Source organism: Myxine glutinosa, chromosome 14 (assembly GCF_964187855.1).
Source record: "Myxine glutinosa chromosome 14, kmMyxGlut1.1, whole genome shotgun sequence".
In the NCBI taxonomy this organism is placed as follows: domain Eukaryota; kingdom Metazoa; phylum Chordata; class Myxini; order Myxiniformes; family Myxinidae; genus Myxine; species Myxine glutinosa.
In genome coordinates this window covers 35,425,410-35,443,935 of record NC_136274.1, presented here as the reverse complement: position 1 = coordinate 35,443,935, position 18,526 = coordinate 35,425,410, and the positions used below count along the sequence as shown (strand labels likewise).

At 50.0% G+C, this 18,526-nt stretch overlaps 1 protein-coding gene across 1 annotated transcript in view; it reads right to left on the bottom strand.

The window, feature by feature from the left end:
- Positions 1–18,526, bottom strand: part of HEATR6 (HEAT repeat containing 6) — a 55,724-nt gene that overhangs the window by 22,075 nt on the left and 15,123 nt on the right. The window contains exon 8 of the mRNA XM_078767958.1: positions 10,316–10,441. Coding sequence (XP_078624084.1) covers positions 10,316–10,441 — 126 coding nt within the window. The remainder of the gene's footprint in view (positions 1–10,315; positions 10,442–18,526) is intronic.

Genomic DNA, 18,526 nt, shown 5'->3' with positions numbered 1-18,526 from the left:
GTCAGAGAGGTATGATTTAATCCAAGAGAGGGCAGTGCCGGTAATGTTAAAGGTGGTTTCAAGTCGGGTGAGGAGGATGGTGTGATCGATGGTGTCAAAGGCGGCGCTGAGGTCGAGGAGGATGAGAATGTTGAGGTTGCCAGCGTCAGAGGAGAGGAGAAGGTCGTTGGTGATTTTGAGGAGAGCAGTTTCAGTACTGTGGTTGGAGCGGAATCCGGATTGGAATGTTTCATACAGGTTATTGGCAGAGAGGTGATGTTTGAGTTGAGTGGCTACAGCGCGTTCCAAAACCTTTGACAGAAAGGGTAGGTTGGAGCTGGGTCTGAAGTTATTTAGGGTGTCAGGGTTTAGTCCAGGTTTTTTCAGAATGGGGGTAACAGCAGCAATTTTGAGGGATGGTGGGACGATGCCTGTAGACAGGGAGGAGTTTATTGTTGCAATGATAAGTGGAGAGAGAGCAGGAAGGGAGGCCTTGACAAAGCTGGAGGGGATGGGGTCAAGAGTGCAGGTGGCAGTTTTCATTCCGATGAGGAGTTCAGAGAGGTCAGTAGGGGAGACTGGGGAGAATTGAGACAGGGGATGGCAGGATAAGGGGGGGCAGGTGGTTTGAGGGGGAGCGGGTGCGGCGGTGGTCAAGCTGTTGTAGATGTTTTCAATTTTGCGTTGGAAGAATGAAAGGAAGGAGATGCAGTTGTCTATTGTGAATGACTGGGTGGTGGTGTTCAGGGGGCTGAGGAGTTTGTTTATTGTAGAGAAGAGTGCTTTTGGGTTTCCGGAGCCAGAGTGGATAATTTGAGAGTAGTAGGCGGAGCGGGCGCGGGAGAGGGCATCTTTATAGTGTTGTATGTGGTCCTTGTAGGCCTGGGAGTGAACTGTGAGACCTGTTTTATTGCGGAGTCTTTCAAGTTGGCGAGCACGAGTTTTCATCAGGCGGAGTTCAGGGGTAAACCAGGGAGCAGAATGGGTGAAAGAAACTGTTTTGGTTTTTATAGGCGCAAGTTGGTCAAGGCAGGAGGAGAGAGTGTGGTTGTAGTAGTCAGTGAGGTCAGAAGGGGTGTGGAGGTCAACGAAGGGAGAAGTGGACATTTTTTCAGAGAGGGTCGATGAGAATGAGGCAGGTGAAAGAGCGTTTAGCTTACGGAAGTTGATAGTGCGATAATGCCTTGGTGCTGGGGTGGGGATGTTGATGGTCAGAGTGATGGCTAGGTGGTCAGAGAGAGTGAGGTCGGAGCCAGAGAGATGGTGCAAAATTAGTCCAGTAGAGCAGACAAGGTCCAAAATGTGACCACGGTTATGGGTAGGAAAGTTGACATGTTGAGTGAGGTTAAAGCAGGTGAGTAAATCAGTGAAGTCAGTGGTTAGCGTGGAGTCAGTGGAGTCCATGTGGATATTGAAATCACCAAGGAGGAGGATTGAGGGGGAGAGGGAACATAGCTGGGTCAGAAAGTAGGAGAAGTCAGACAGGAATGATGGGTGTGGTTTGGGAGGGCGGTAGACAACAGCCATGACTGACTGTGTGTGACCAGAGAGTTTAAAAGCCAGGTGTTCAAATGATGGAGCAGATGAGATGGAGATGAGGTTGGTCTTGATGTCTTGTCGGTGAATAACGGCAATTCCACCACCTCGGCCCTCCGAGCGTGGTTTATTGATGTAAGAATATCCATTGGGTGTGGTGAGGTTGAGCGTGTAGTAGTCCAGTGGTTGTTGCCAGGTCTCAGTGAGACAGAGAAAGTCCAGTTTATTTTCCAGGATGTAGTCGTTCAGGATGAGGCATTTGTTGTTGAGGGACCGGGTATTGAACAGGGTGAGTTTGATGTTGTTTTGTACGGTGGGTATGAATCCAGGTGATTTGGCCAGGGTTCGCAGACAGGAGGTGCGATTTTGTGCGTTGTTGTGACCAGGTGTGTTGGGACGATGAGTGGGAGTGCGCTGAGCCGACCAGAGGATGGGGATGGAGTGACCTGATTGTAAATAAACAAACTTACGACCGGAGCCACGGTGAATGTACCTGGGTCGACGCAGGAGTCCATTCGATTTGATTGCAGAGATGCATGATGGGGTGGAGCGGGTTTTAAGCAGGAGAAGCCTTGCGGCGGAGTACCGCAGAGCCATGCCAGCAGGAGCGAAGGGACGAGCACGAGGCCAAGGGTGAGGAGGCGAAACAATCGACACAACCCACAGGAGTGGGCCCGAGGAAACAGCGAAGGAGCCGAGCAGGTGAAGCCAGGAGCAGAGCCGGGACCATGCAGAGGGCAGACAGGAGCGAAGAGACGAGCACGAGGCCAAGGTTGAGGAGGCAAAGCGGCAAATGCAGTGGCAAACGACCGCCGCCGCTAATCAAGATCACGGCGGCAAACCGCCACCACCGCCGCTGCAAACAATGGGCGGCACAACCCACGAGAGTGAGCCCGAGGAAACAGCGAAGGAGCCGAGCAGGTGAAGCCAGGAGCAGCAGAGCAGAGCCGGGACCGTGCAGAGGAAGACTCAATGGCCAAAAAATCCGCCACGACCACCAGGAAAGCAAGATACGGACAATGGTCCAGTCAGAGAAGCGGCGAGCAAGTGACGCCAGCGTCCTCTCACGACCGGACCAGAAACGGAACTTCAAACGGAACGGAGAGCCTTAAAACGATCATTCATTCATTTTTATTCACTCCCCAGACGCTTACTTATAACGCTCCTTATAACGCTCCCCAGACCTTACACCTCCAGATTTCTTTCTTTGGGGGCTCATGAAAGACCTTGTTTATCGTGAAAAGCCTCGTACCATTCAGGAATTGAAGGCTCAAACCACTGCAAAGTTTGAGGAAATTGATGTCGAACTCTGCAAGCGTGTGTGCCACTCTGTGCCTGCTCGGCTGCAATTGTGCATCGATCACGAGGGAGGGCACTTTGAAAATTGCAAGTAAAACAGCTTGGTACACTTCCGTAATAATTTTCCCACGAATAAATGGTTAGATAAACATGTCATTCATTTATTTATACCTTCTTGTACACTAATACAAATGTCAAACAAACAATCAACTGACAGAAATATATATGTACAGACTTGGCATTTAATATGGAATATTTTTTTTTTGGGGGTGAACTTACTTTTCAAGATGTCTTAGAACCAAAAGTTCATTGGAATTATGTTGAAATTATTCTAGATTTTGTTAATGTGACCTTTAAAAGAAACAAAAACCACATTTGACATTTCGAAACAAATAAATTGATCCTTGAAAGTGATGTAAACTGATATCGAACTCAATTCATGGACAGTACTGTGTTAAACTTCTGTGCGTTTTCCAGAAGTATCTCTTTATTTTGCACATGAGCCAAAATCTTTTTAAACAAAAACAAAAGTTAAATTACGACTGGGATTACCGACAGTAAAATTACAGTTCAGTACTTCGTGTAACCCACACGAGCATTCAGGAGAGCACGTACATGTTGAGGCATGCTGTTCACGAGATTTGCCAAGGTTTGGACAGGAATCGCTTGCCATGCAGTGACAATAGCCTGCTGCAATTCATGCACAGAGGTCAGCTGCTGGTCCAAGGGGTCGATTTGACGCGTTAATTCTGCCCACAAGTTCTCTATCGGATTCATATCCGGGGACATGGCAGGCCACTCCATATGCTCTACACCACGGTCAGCAAGAAAGTGTTGGATCATGCGAGCACGATGAGGCCGTGCATTGTCATCTTGGAAGACAAAGTTTCCTCGAAAGGCTGCACGAGCAAATGGAAGCAATGTTTCTTCCAGAATGGCCCTGTGCTTGAACTGGTTCAGGTTTCCATTCAGAACAACCAGGTCAGTTTTGCCCCCTGCATGAAAAGCAGCCCAAACAGTCACCCCACCACCTCCAGCTTGGACTCTTGGCACTATACAATCTTTGTTGTAGGCTTCATGCACTTGTCTGCGCACTCGGACATGGCCATCTTGACGATAGACCAGAAATCTAGACTCGTCACTGAAGGTCACGTGATTCCAGTGTCCTGGCTGCCATTGACGGTGCTCTCTGGCCCACTGCAATCGGCGCTGGCTGTGTTGTCTGGTCAGGCGTGGCTTTCTCAGGGGACGCCTGGCACGATAGCTTGCTTGAACCAGTCGTTGGTTGACTCGCCTTCTGGATACAGGCACATTTGTCAGTTGCTGCCATTCAGCCCTAAGCCGATTAGCTGACTTGGTACGGCCATTGCGGACTAACCGGTGCAGCTGGCGATCATCCCTCCTTGTTGTTCTGCGGGGACGTCCTGGCCTCGGTATTGGAGTAGGGACACCCCTCTGAGCATTTTGTTTCAGGATCTTTGACACCTGACCTTGAGTGATGCCATACTGCCAAGCAATAGCACGCTCTTTCATGCTGTAATTTCGTAAAGCCACCACTCCATGACAAACAGCATTGTCGAGTTGACGGACCATCTCCAGAGGAAGTGGCAATAACTTTTGGAGACGTGCAGCAGTTGTTTTCCACTAATACAGAACGCAACAACCCTTGTATATCCGACTGTGAAGCCAATCGTCAAATGCACCTGTCCGTACATTTTGCCACGCCACCTGTGATATAATCCTGTTGTTGACTTCTTGCTGCGACAGACAATCAGTGACATGGTTCTTTTAACAAATAAATCACCAAAGTGTAAAAGAAACTCACCAGATTGATATACTGAGTTAAGAAAGTAAACCCAAGTCAAGAAAAAAAAAATATTCCATATTAAATGCCAAGTCTGTATATATAAATAGAAATCGGGGACTACTTTTGACTCACCCTGTATATATATCATTTGGAAATTTAGAACCTTTTTATTTAATTATTTTAAACAAATTTTTAAATGACTGATTTTGTTGACCACATATTTGGCTTCCTACCAACTCGTTCAGAAAAAATAAAAATAAAAACTTGGAAAAGACCTGCAACAACTAAAATTTGCATCTTGATCCGATGGCTCATGATATTCAGAAGCAGGTTCAATGTATTGTTACGTGGTCCCCTCGGTGAAAACCTGGTCTCGGTGACCCCCGGACCGTGAGAGGAACTTCGCCAGAAAGTTGTATTATATATGCGCTTTCGCCACGCAATCCATATGAATTCCACCCAAGAGACAACTGATGTTCAAGGATATATTTCAATGGTAATGATACCATACAATTTCAATGATACAACCACGGAGATTTTCCCCGAGCAATCAACAATAAACAACCATCAACAATTCCCAATCCACAATCAATTCCCTATGATTAAGATGGCCATCTTATCTATGTGTGTCCCCGTGGGTACTCACGACCCCCTTTTGGTCTCGGTCCCGCACAATGTCTCTGGGCCCCTCCTGACCAAGATGATGGTCGGCGTCGCCGCACTCGGGCGGTTGAACGAACCCCGGGTGGACGTGTTTCCACCGGGCAGGTATCGTACCAGGCACCCCGGCTGCAGCCCCTCGTGGCCACGCGAAGCGGGTACGGGAAAGCAAGCCAAAAGCCCCACGCCGCTTGCAAGGCGTGTTAGGCCCCAACGGGCGACCCGTACGCGTCTTTTTAGACGGTGTCGCGAACGGTGCCAAACGCTGGGTCGGTGCACGGCCACACGACAGTTTGACGTCCACCGGGCAGGTATCCTTCCGGTAACTCCTCTCGCCAGACGGGCTCGGGAACGCCGCTTTTCCACACGGCTCAATCAATCCCACCTTTCGTCGGAGCGGGGCGAGGAAGAAGAAGAATACTCGTCCTTTTTCTTCCTCGTGTCTTTTTCTCTTCCGTTTCCGGTCACTTCCGTTTCCGGACACTTTTCAGAAGGGCTCCTGACCCTCCAACCACAACAACCCTTAATCTATTACACATGGATAAGCAAAGACCTGAATGGTAATTCACATACATTCACATAAATATGTAACACTCCCCCCCTTCAAGAAAGAAAGTTTGAACCCAGCGAAAACTTTCTTTGCCGGCCAATTTGGAGAAACAAACCAGATAACTCAACCCCCCCACATTATCAGTTCCCCCCGGGCACAGTTATCACTTAAAAATAAAGCAACCAAAATTTCACCACAACCCCTCCAGATTACTCCCTCTGGACTAAGCACCAGCAACGACATTGTCCCTGCCAAATCAAACTCCATCTCATGACCCTCTGACTTTGACCGTCAGTTTCTTGTGAATGAAGGTTAAGGGGTTGATCAAAGATCCAAAGTTAAGCAACTCGATAGCACTTTTTCCGGGAGGCCAAGCCGAGTATTCACTACATGGACGCCTTAAGGAATGTGGAGTTCACGGTTAGTCCGTGGAGGAACGTTCATTACATGGACGCCTTTAAGAACGTGGAGTTCACGGTTAGTCCGTGCAGGAAAGTTCACTACCTGGACGCCTTTAAGAACGTGGTGTTCACGGTTAGTCCGTGTAGGAGCCCCGGCTCGGCGGCTCCCTCGTATCTAGTGCTTCAACTTCTCCAGACTCCTAACAGTTACGGTGGGACCCCTTGTCCCAGCCGTTACCTGACTGGCGGTCTCCTTCTCGGCCAGTGCTTTGCCAATCCTTCCTTCGGGAGCGGCCGTAACTCAGGGAGCCTCCATAATAATATTGATTGCGGCCACCACCAAAACTACCGCCCAGTTGTCCTCTCCTGTAGACCTCTCGACGCCTACGAAATGCCTTCCCTACTGTTATGGTCCGACCTCCAAATCCTTGCCATTCCAATTCTTCTCTGCCTCTCTGGCGTCTTTTGTGCTGGCAAACGTGACAAAGCCGAACCCTCTTGACTGTTGCGTTTCCCAGTCTCTTACCAACCGCACTTCCACCAGCGGCCCATATCTGTTGAAGACAGAGGTCAGAACTTCTTCCTCTGTTTTGAAGTTCAGTCCCCCTACAAATAACTTGGCACTTTTGTCGCCATCCCGAGCTGGTGTGGTGTTATTTTCCCTGCTGGGCTCTTTACCAACCCTCAGGTTACCATAAACTTGACCCCCGGCCAAATCATTCCCGATAACCACAGATACACCCTCTACAGGAAGCGTGGCTTGTAAACCGACGGTGACCGGTCCTGACACCAAATCGGACTCCAAATGGATGACATGAAGGGGAGCACTAACACCGCCCCCGAACCCCTGTAAACGAACACTATCCCCCGTTGCCGTCTCCTCGGACCCTGGCAAAATGCCTTCAAGCATTAAAGATTGATGTGCCCCTGTGTCCCTCAATATCCTAACCGGTTTCCGGTTAGTCGAGGCTCCATCCCGTGACACAAACCCCTCTGAAATAAATGGTTGGTAACCCTTTTGATGGCGATTTCTCACAATGGCCATTGCATTTGGAGTCGTAATAGTCGGACTCCGCTCTGGATCTTCCCTTTTCATGCGGTAACAACTGGACATCAAGTGTCCAGGTTTCTTGCAAAAAGCGCAAGTAGGCCCGGAGGAAAAACTCGTGGTCTGACTCGGGCCCCCCGAACTATAAGTTTGTCTTGGGCCCGCATCCCTCTGATTTCGAACAGGTGGGGTATCATAGTTGTCCCCATAATCATCTCGAGGCCGCCGCCATGTAAGGTCGTTCTCCGCACCGGGTGTTCCATAACTCCCCTGCTGAAGTCTAGGCGAGGAGTTAGGTTTGTGGACCCCTATTCGGTGGGTTAAAGCATAATCATCTGCCATGGTGGCTGCGTCCCACAACTTTGGTACTTTCTTTTCCTGCAGGTACACTTTGATGTCCTCGTGGACACACTGCTGGAATTCCTCCACCAGGATCAAGTCCCGCAATGTTTCGAAGTCTTTCCCGACTCCTTTTGACTCACACCACCGATCAAACATGTTTTCTTTCACTCTGGCAAACTCCACATGGGTCTCACTCTCCCTCTTCCTGGCATTCCTGAATTTTTGCCTGTAAGCTTCCGGAACCAACTCATAGGCTTTGAGGATGTGCTTCTTCAGTACCTCATAATCTGCACATTGGTCCATTGGTAGCGCCGAATAAATTTCCTGAGCTTTCCCCACCAGCACACTTTGCACGAGTATGGTCCAGGCCTCCTCCGGCCAGTTTAATTGTCGAGCCACTTTCTCAAAGTGTGGAAAAAATTTCGCGACTTCCTTTTCACTGAACGGTGGAACCAGCCTCACATGTCTGCCCACATCCCAGGTTTTCTGGTTAGGTGTCGACCCCGTCAGCAAGGGTGGTGCCTCTCCCCGTTCTCTCATTAACTCCAGCTCCTTGAATTTGATTTCTTGCTGAAGCTCCATGTCACGTTCCTTTAATTCCCTTTCCGCTTTTCTCTCCTCTGCTTCGAGGTCCCTTGCAGCTCTCCTCTCCTCTCCTCTGCTTTTCTCCCTTCTAACCTTTCCTGGAGTTCTCGTTCCACTCTCCTTTCCTCTGCTTGTTTCTCTTCTCTCCTCGCTTCTGCTTTCCTTTCTTCTTCTGATCTTTCCTTTTCTGCTTTCCTTTCTTCTTCTGCTCTTTCCTTTTCTGCTTTCCTTTCTTCTTCTGCTAACCTTTCCTGGAGTTCTCGTTCCACTCTCCTTTCCTCTGCTTGTTTCTCTTCTCTCCTCTCTTCTGCTTTCCTTTCTTCTTCTTTTAACCTTTCCTGGAGTTCTCGTTCCACTCTCCTTTCCTCTGCTTGTTTCTCTTCTCTCCTCTCTTCTGCTTTCCTTTCTTCTTCTGCTCTTTCCTTTTCTGCTTTCCTTTCTTCTTCTTTGATCCGTTCCTGGCTCCGTAATTGCAACTCCAGTTTCCGGAGCTCAACGTCTTCTGGTTCTTCGGGTAGCCACTCCCAGGCTAACTCGTCCCATGTTCCTAATCCCACCATAGATTGTATCACCGTGGCCTGCAACTCTGCCTTCCTCAAATTAGTTCGGACCTCCACGTTAAAATGTTTGGCCAATTTCAAGAGGTCCGACTTTAGTAACGCTCGGAACTGTGCCTCACTCGGTGTTACCGCAAAGTTCTGTGCCACAAACGCCATGGTGACTATCGTTAACACCTGTTAACCTTCACCCAAGACTTTACCCCAATTTCCCCAAAAATTTACCAATTAATACTTAATTAATAAATTTTAATTAATAAAAATATTATTTTATTATTTTATACAAATACACTTTTAGATCCCGGACGTAGACCCAATTGCGAATCGTAATTTGGACGAGCCCCCAATTCTGTTACGTGGTCCCCTCGGTGAATACCTGGTCTCGGTGACCCCCGGACCGTGAGAGGAACTTCGCCAGAAAGTTGTATTATATATGCGCTTTCGCCACGCAATCCATATGAATTCCACCCGAGAGACAACTGATGTTCAAGGATATATTTCAATGGTAATGATACCATACAATTTCAATGATACAACCACGGAGATTTTCCCCGAGCAATCAACAATAAACAACCATCAACAATTCCCAATCCACAATCAATTCCCTATGATTAAGATGGCCATCTTATCTATGTGTGTCCCCGTGGGTACTCACGACCCCCTTTACCTCACGACCCATGAACCTTTTGGTCTCGGTCCCGCACAATGTCTCTGGGCCCCTCCTGACCAAGATGATGGTCGGCGTCGCCGCACTCAGGCGGTTGAACGAACCCCGGGTGGACGTGTTTCCACCGGGCAGGTATCGTACCAGGCACCCCGGCTGCAGCCCCTCGTGGCCACGCGAAGCGGGTACGGGAAAGCAAGCCAAAAGCCCCACGCCGCTTGCAAGGCGTGTTAGGCCCCAACGGGCGACCCGTACGCGTCTTTTTAGACGGTGTCGCGAACGGTGCCAAACGCTGGGTCGGTGCACGGCCACACGACAGTTTGACGTCCACCGGGCAGGTATCCTTCCGGTAACTCCTCTCGCCAGACGGGCTCGGGAACGCCGCTTTTCCACACGGCTCAATCAATCCCACCTTTCGTCGGAGCGGGGCGAGGAAGAAGAAGAATACTCGTCCTTTTTCTTCCTCGTGTCTTTTTCTCTTCCGTTTCCGGTCACTTCCGTTTCCGGACACTTTTCAGAAGGGCTCCTGACCCTCCAACCACAACAACCCTTAATCTATTACACATGGATAAGCAAAGACCTGAATGGTAATTCACATACATTCACATAAATATGTAACAGTATGTACATGTATTTACCCATTATCTCCTAAAATGTCCTTGTAATTCACATTGAAATACACCGATGTCTACTACTGCCTGCGTCCAGCATGGGATTGCCACAAAATATTTATGATAGACTGTTAGGCGGTGTATTGGTAGTGCAAAATCGATGCTTCTACCCCTACGATTCGACATTGAATTAATTGTTAATTGAGGTGAGATGCTTATTGTCGAAGTTGGGTAAAGTGCCCTCAATAATGTTTATTCGAAAAATTCATCCTTCACCTTTCCCATACATGCAGCTGCGGAGCCTGGATGATCAATATCGGACGATGACACAGGAGAAGCCGCAGGACGATGAGAATCCACCACATGCTGCAATGAACCAGGCAGCCCATAGAACATAAACCTCTGGGAATACAAGCACAACATTCCGTAATCCAAACAGGTTCGCTCAGGTTATTTCTGCAGATTTAAGACCTTGACAGAACACTGGTTCAAGTATCATCATGCCTGTACCAAACGATGCTAGATTGTGCAGCACAAATGATCGATCAAGTTTGGAGGCATTCTTAAACAAAAATGCGAGATCACGTGAAGACCCAACCCTCCTCTCGCGCCATCAATCCAAAAGATTAATCTGTTAGCCATGTTGTTGACCTTATTTTTCAGTCAACTGTTATTTTCCAGTACCTCAAGATGGCGTACCATAAAACAAAGGTTAAAAGTAATCTAAAGGTTTTGAGCCCATCACCACAGTTTTAAAAGAATGGGGTGGGGTGGGGGAGTGTCAGGCCTTTATTTCAGGGGGAGTGTCAGGGAAGGGGTCTTCCTCTCCCTTAAAGCAGGGACCCACGAAACTCCCACCTCCCTCCCCGCACCCAAAAAAAAAAAAAAAGGGAATTTATAGCCTTTCTGGAAAATTCCTTGCATATTCTTGGGTATTCACACATCCCATGAAGGTGAGAGCCTTCCAATACTTAGAGGTCAGAAAACGAGATATTTAAATATTTTAAGTCGGGATTTTAATACGAAGAAATAGTTTTATTTTTCCCATGGGCCTTGTGTGCTTTCGTATAAAAGAAGTGATACGAGACACGGAGTCAAAACGCCCCGTTCGATTAAGAATCCTTGTTAGCTTACTGGGCCGGTTCACTTTCGAATCCTAAACATAACCGAGGTAATCCTTAGTAATCAGGAAAGCATGCGTTTTACGTTCATCCTGTGCCTGGTGTTGGCTTAGCGGTTAGGGCGCAGGCTTGGGATCCCGAGTTCGAATCCCGGTCGATCGCTGAATTAACGCCAGGGGGGTTGACTCAGCCTGTCATCCTTCCGAGGTCGGCAAATTGAGTACCAGCTTGCTGGGATGAATGATCCCCGATTTAGAATTTAGAATATCAAGTAGAATAATTAGAATTAAAACCCCGATTTAGAATAGGTACACCGTATCCATCCCTCCCTGCATCCGGCCATAAAAACATTGCCTCAAACAGGGAACCATTGCCTCAAACAGGGCCCGCAAGGCAAACCCTTGCTCTAGCGGGGAAAAATGGCCTTAAAACGATCATTCATAAATATTGTTGCGGATATGGGATTTGGCCTCCATATCCGCTTGTAAATATTCCCCTATTTCCCCAATACTCCCCAACTATCCCCAATCCCCCATTCCCTAGTCCCATTGTCTGTAAACAACACTCTGTAGAACCGACCTTCCCCTTTTTCCCCCATTAAATGTCGTGCCCAGGTCCACCGCATCTCACGTAGACAACTTTCGGACATCTTGCTAGTTATTCTTAGTCTATGTCAGTTAAGGACTCGTTTCCATTAATTCTGACTCTTCGTTGCACCAGAATGTGATTGTATGGCACCAGTAGTGAGTTTAGGACCTCCCCATACCTCCTCCCATCTTCCCCATGAAACAACAACAACAACAACAACTACCACAACAGCGCGCGGGGAGTGTGCGTCCTCACTCCGGCTCGGTTAGCCGCCATTGCCCATGTGCGCCGACGGGGTTACCACGAAGGGGCTGCCTGTCGGCCCCTCGTCAAGGGCGGATCCCGGTAACCCCCCGCACCCAATAAGAAGCAACGGGCCGATTCCATCTGGGGCGGAGCTAACGAGCCGAGGGCGTGTCACTCCCTGCCGGATATACGCAGCGGCTTACCGGACGTGACGTCAGATTCGCCCCCAGCTTGGAAAGAGAAGTCGCCACCTCCGAGCGCTGAGAGACCTCCCGCATCTCTGGACTGGGCCGCGCTATCCTGTCCCTGAGCACAAGGTGCACCTTGTGCTGTCCACCGACTACCTGCCCTTCCTTGCCATCAATCCCCGTGTGAGTCAGTCTTGTCCTGTTTATCTGTGGTCTGTCGGGGTTACTATAAGACCGTGATTAAGTGCCTACCTTCCTATGCTGTCCCTCTTGTCCTTGTAATCTCAACGTTCCGAAATATTATAACCTCCTCCGGAGGTCTTGAGAACTGTACCCCTGGTGTCGTGTCATTTAAACCCAGCCGTTGTGTCCTTTCCTCAATTGATTTAGCGTAGCGCGACTCGGCCAACGTTCGAGTATAATCGGGTAAACTGTGCAGACGCGGTCATACCAAACCGCTCGGTAAACCAACATCCACAACCGCGTCTGTAACATTTGGTGTCAGGAGTGGGATTCGGACCTGGGACTAAATTTGTTAGGCCCAAATTTTGGAACACCAATTGTACCATTAGGGTAACAATTTGGTGTCGGGAAGTGGAATTCGATCCGGAGCGCGTTTCACGCGCTCGAAATTATAACGGCGAAATTTGATTTTGTTTTACGAAAATAAAAACCCGAATTTTGAAAGTCGCGCTATGGCAGACCTTGACGGCTGGGTTCCGGTAGAGGAGAGTGAGGCAGGGTCGATCCAGGACCAAATTGAGGGACATGAGGAGAGCGAAGCAGTGAGGGTAGCAGACGCACGAAATGGCGCCTCGCAGATGGCCACGGCGACCACGCCCGCGACCGTGGTAGCGCCGCTGGTGGATTCGAACCTTTTCCTCCTGCAAATGAGGGCCCTTATGGAACAAATGGGTGAGCGATTGGAGGGCCAAATGGGGGTAATGGGGAACCGGATGGATGCTCAGGGTGAGCGATTGGAGGGCCAAATGGGGGCCCAGATCGGAGGGTTAGGGAGTAGAATAGAGGGATTAGACAATAGATTAGGGGAAATACAGGAGGGGTTAATGGGGGTGGAAAATAGAATGGCTGCCCAGGAGAATCAAATGGAAGGGATGCAAAAGGGGTTAGAGGGGTTAGAAAACAGGATGGAAGGCAAATTGAGGGACATGAGGGACCAAGCGGAAAGGGAAGTTAAACAAATGGGGCAGCAGATAGAGGGGGTCAGAATGGGGGTAGAAACCAAACTGGATGCTCACAGGGAGGAAATGGAGCAGATGAGGGTGGCATCTGGGCAGGAGATGCAAGTGATGGGAGAAGAGATCAGAAGAGGTGGGAGTGAGGAGGTCGGAGGAGTGCGCGAGGAGGTGAGGCACTGTAAGGAGCACATGGAGAAGGAGGTGAGAAAGGGGACTGTAAAATTGCAAGGGGGCATAGAGGACCTGACGCAGGAGGTGGAACAGCTGACGGAGGGACAAAAAGGACTAACGGAGCAGGTTCAAAGGAACACTGCGGTATTAGGAGGGTTGAAAGCGACACAGAAAGAACTAAAAGGCGACTTGATAGTGACGAAGAGGGAATGTCAGATGGTACGTGAGGGACTGACAATGAGGTTGGACGAGGTGATAGAGGTAATGGAGACGAAGGACCGGCAGGTGAGGACGCACATGGAAACGGTCAAGGTAGCCTTGGAGGACGAGCTTGAGGAGACGTACCGGGGAATAAAAGAGGTGAAGCAGAAATTAGAAGAAGTGGAAGAAGGGGTGAGCGATATTAAGAAGCGACGGAGAGGGGATAAGAAAGAGATAAAAGAGGAGATAAAAGAATTGGTCCAAAGTCTGTGTTTGGATCGTGATGATGTGCTCATTAACCGGATGAGGGATTCGCAGGTGATGGAGGAGAAGCGAAGAGGAAGAGGACCCGGTGTAAGTGGTGACCAATATGGTCGTGCGTATGATGCGCCAGGTGATTTAAGAAGCTTGGGGGTCGAGATGGACCCGGGTGTTCGTGAGAGGCCGTTGGTGAAGTGTGCGACAGGTCTGGTGTGCGAAAAAGGAGGTGTGCGAGAAAGTCCGACTCTGGAGTGTGTGAGGAAAAAGTGCGTGCCAAGGAGTGAGGGTGCTGGCGAGAGTGAGTCGGTCGTAGCGCGTGTGCGAGGGAGCACATGGAAGCGCGGTGTGGTAAGTGTTACAGAGGGTGTGACGGGAGAGTGTGCGCAAGAGTGTGCGCGAGAAAGGTGTGTGACGGACAGGTGCATGGGGAAAGAGTGCGCTGTCAAAGGCAAGGAAGAATGCACGCCTGTGGTGAGTGTTACAGAGGGTGTGACGGGAGAGTGTGCGCAGGAGTGTGCGCGAGAGAGGTGTGTGACGGACAGGTGCATGAGGGAAGAGTGCGCTGTCAAGAGTAAGGGTGAGTGCGCTGTCAAGAATGGAGGTGAGAGTAGTGAGAGTGACAAGGAGCGTGAGTTGGTTGTGACAGGTGAGAAAGGATGCACACCTGGAATGGTAGAGCGTGAGTGGGAATGCACGCTGGAATTGGTAGTGAGGCACGTGGTTGGGTGTGCGAATGAGAGCACACCTGTGATTGTCACAGAGGAGGTGACCGAGGAGGGGGCACGAAGAGGTGTGTTGGTGAGGTGTGCGAGCAGCGAATGTGTGCCAAGGTGTTCGGTGGTCAGGTGTGTGACCAAGGCTGTGAGTGGAATGAGAGTACCTGGGTGTGTAAGGAAAGGTACGAGGAGCATGGAAACGGCTGGATGTGTGAGCAAGGAACGGGCTGCGGGGTGTAAGCATGCAGGTGAGGCATCGAAGGTAACCGGGTTAGAGGTTAGAGCGACTTTTAGCCGAATCGGGCCCTCGGTGCGTGCTGGGCCTCGCTTTGAACGGCCGCGTCCGTGCTCCACTAGGCGGAGCGGGCGGCTGGATAGGAAGGGTCGTTATGGCGACCACTTTTTGTTGAGGCATTCCGGCAGGTCGAGATCGGGCCATGGGATGGCTCCGTGCCGAGATGGTGCGTGGGATCTCGGCCCGGGTAAACCTCCTTCCCTACACCGAATGTGGGATGTATCCAGCCGCTGGCACCAAACAACCCGCATTCATGGCTTGGCTGTACGCAGCCGAGCTTTAGAGGTAAATTGGCGCACCGAGAGGCATTAGTGAGTAGACTGTGTGATGAGGTTAGTGTTTTGGACCCAAAATTAGAAAAAAAACAAAATTTGATGATTGGCAAAGGATTGGCAGTAATGATTGGCAGATGATGGGCAGTGATTGGCAAATTTTTGATTTGTTGAAATTTGATGTGCAAAATTGGTAGTGAGCGATGGGCCCGGTGGGTAAGGGTGGCATCCCTGCCACCCTTCCCATGGTGGGGCAAAGGAGCTATAGATTATGGGGTGTATGGCAGTGGAAAACTAGCCCGGGTGGGTTAGGATATTGATAGGGCCCTAGAAGATGACATTAGGTGATGATAAGGTTAGTTAGTGACAAGGATACCTGTAGTGGGGACGCAGGTAGATTAGAGTGGATAATAATGACGAGGGAGCGCAATAGTTTAAAGGGACGACTGGGAAGCGCAAGTTTCAGAGGGGAGTAGTTAGATGAGATGATGCTGTGTGAGAACTGGACAGGTGTGTGGAGCACTGTATGAGTAGTGAGTGTTGTGGATCAGCGCGAATGCGCTTGGGGAGAGAAGGGTGCAGGTGGCACCAGGTGTGAGAGCACAGGTGTGCAAGTGCAGGTGTGTGGAATACATGGAGTAAGTGGTACGGAGTGGTGTGCATGGTGCGAAGGTGTGGATGGGGGAAGAGTGGACCCCTTTCACGAGTACCCGGGGCAGGTAGTGTAAGTGTTAGGTAGAGGGTATAGGTAAATTGTGGTTGGATATTGGCATTTGTGGTGTGGTTGCAGCATGGTGTTGTGGATGGGTGCATTCGTGTTGTGGAAATGGCTGGGCGTGTAGCCTGTTAGTGTGTGTAGTTGGTTGGGCACTCCACCACTGTGAGGATGTCGGCCAGGTGAGGCCGCAGGTGGGCTCTGGGAGCCGGTAGAGTTGTGGATGGGGCCCGAGGATCCGGAGGACGGACCCGGGTAGCCCAGTGCCAGAGAGGGCACCGAGTGGGGAGAGCGCCAGAGGGCCTTCCCCAGGTAGATAGGTTAGGGTAAGGAGCAGGTAAGCTCGGAGGCAACTGCAGTGGTGGAGGTGTGCAGGTGGGTAGACTTGCTGGGAGAGCTACACGTCGCGGCCCAGAAATTGTGCGAGGGCACCGGGAGATGAATTGGGGGAGTGAGACCCCAAATTGAAAAGCACCACAGTTTGGTCAATGGGAATTGGTTTTTAGAACCCATAGTGTAAGAGGGCCAATGGTTTGGCAGGAGAAAGACCCCGGGTAATGTAAAGTTGTTAAAGTCGTTTAGGAAATAGTTAGGAGTGATGAACCTGTCGCACCATACGCAGCCACTTGCCTGTGGTGATGATGATGACTCCACACCTGTGTTTTCTTTGTTCTGTTGCAGGAAGTAAGGATTGCTGTGTGGATTGGTGAGACGCATCACGACGTGGATGAGACATTGGGGTGATTCCATCTCTCCCTCCTTAGGAGGGACTGATGATGAGTTGGAGATGGCAAATTGTGATGAGAGTTGAAAATGGCAAAATTGATTGGTTAGGAGGGAGAGAAGACGAATTTGGTTTATGGGAGGAACGGGGAAGACAGTAGGGACGTTTGTTGATTTGTAAAATAGATGTGTATGGGTAGTGTTGTGTTTTGTGGATACAGTAAGGGGTAAGGGAGGGGCAATGTAGGTTACCTGGTGGGGGGGGGGGGGGGGGCGTACGGTAGGAACGTACCTGTCTCACCTGGTTCCCATGTGCCCCTAGTGTGCATTACCTAATGTTGCGTGCACTTTTGCGCCCTTACCACCTTACTCACTTGTCTTTTCTTTTGTCTCCCACCTCCGAGGATCTGGCTTTGGGGCAGAGAGAGAGGAGAGAGAGGTGCTGGCTCCGCAGTTGTGGGCCTGCACTTTCGCTGCTTGCTGCCGGGATCGATACACCATATGGACCGCAATTTTGGTGGCCACCCACAATGGACCGCAGTTCTTTTGCGGCCAAGCACCACCCGTGGATGGACCTATGGGTCAACGTGGCACCTATGCCATACAGGTGAACCACTAATAGTTGGCCCCCTGACGGCCACAATACAGAAATGGACGTGGTTGGCGCCTTTCTTTATTTTTAAAGAGGCAAGAAGGCCAAGTGCACCACATGAAGGCAAGACCAGCGGCAGAACATCGGCCGGCTGCGACACCACCGGTGATTTATAAACACTTTATTGGTGCACCGGATGGTGCTGACTGTACATGATGGGGTGGTGCTTTTGGTGCTTGGAAGGGGTGCTCTGCACATTATTAAAGGCCGTAAGGCCACAGAGCACTCGTGGGTTGGTGTATCGATGCTGGCATGCGTGCTCTCTCTATGCATAACATCTGCATGTGTTCCTCCAAAATCAGGTCCTGGATCGTAGTGTAAATATCAGCGTAGTCTTGTAAATAATGCTCCCTACCGGCTGTATGTTTAGTTTGCGAATTCTTTCCGCGATCCGGTTATCCTGTGGGTGTGTTTCTGTGAGGAGAAGGGTGCAACGTCACAGGGGGACATATTTACTCATTTGTGAATATCTGTAAAACTGTCACACTCAGGGTAGAGTTAATAGTAGAGGGAACTACATCTGAGTGCCACACTAAAGTAGGTAAAAATTTATCGGGTCGGGACGCCCCGAGGGTAGAGAAGGGTGCAATGTTGCGGATATGGGATTTGGCCTCCATATCCGCTTGTAAATATTCCCCTATTTCCCAAATACTCCCCAACTATCCCCAATCCCCCATTCCCTAGTCCCATTGTCTGTAAACAACACTCTGTAGAACCGACCTTCCCCTTTTTCCCCCATTAAATGTCGTGCCCAGGTCCACCGCATCTCACGTAGACAACTTTCGGACATCTTGCTAGTTATTCTTAGTCTATGTCAGTTAAGGACTCGTTTCCATTAATTCTGACTCTTCGTTGCACCAGAATGTGATTGTATGGCACCAGTAGTGAGTTTAGGACCTCCCCATACCTCCTCCCATCTTCCCCATGAAACAACAACAACAACTACCACAACAGCGCGCGGGGAGTGTGCGTCCTCACTCCGGCTCGGTTAGCCGCCATTGCCCATGTGCGCCGACGGGGTTACCACGAAGGGGCTGCCTGTCGGCCCCTCGTCAAGGGCGGAGCCCGGTAACCCCCCGCACCCAATAAGAAGCAACGGGCCGATTCCATCTGGGGCGGAGCTAACGAGCCGAGGGCGT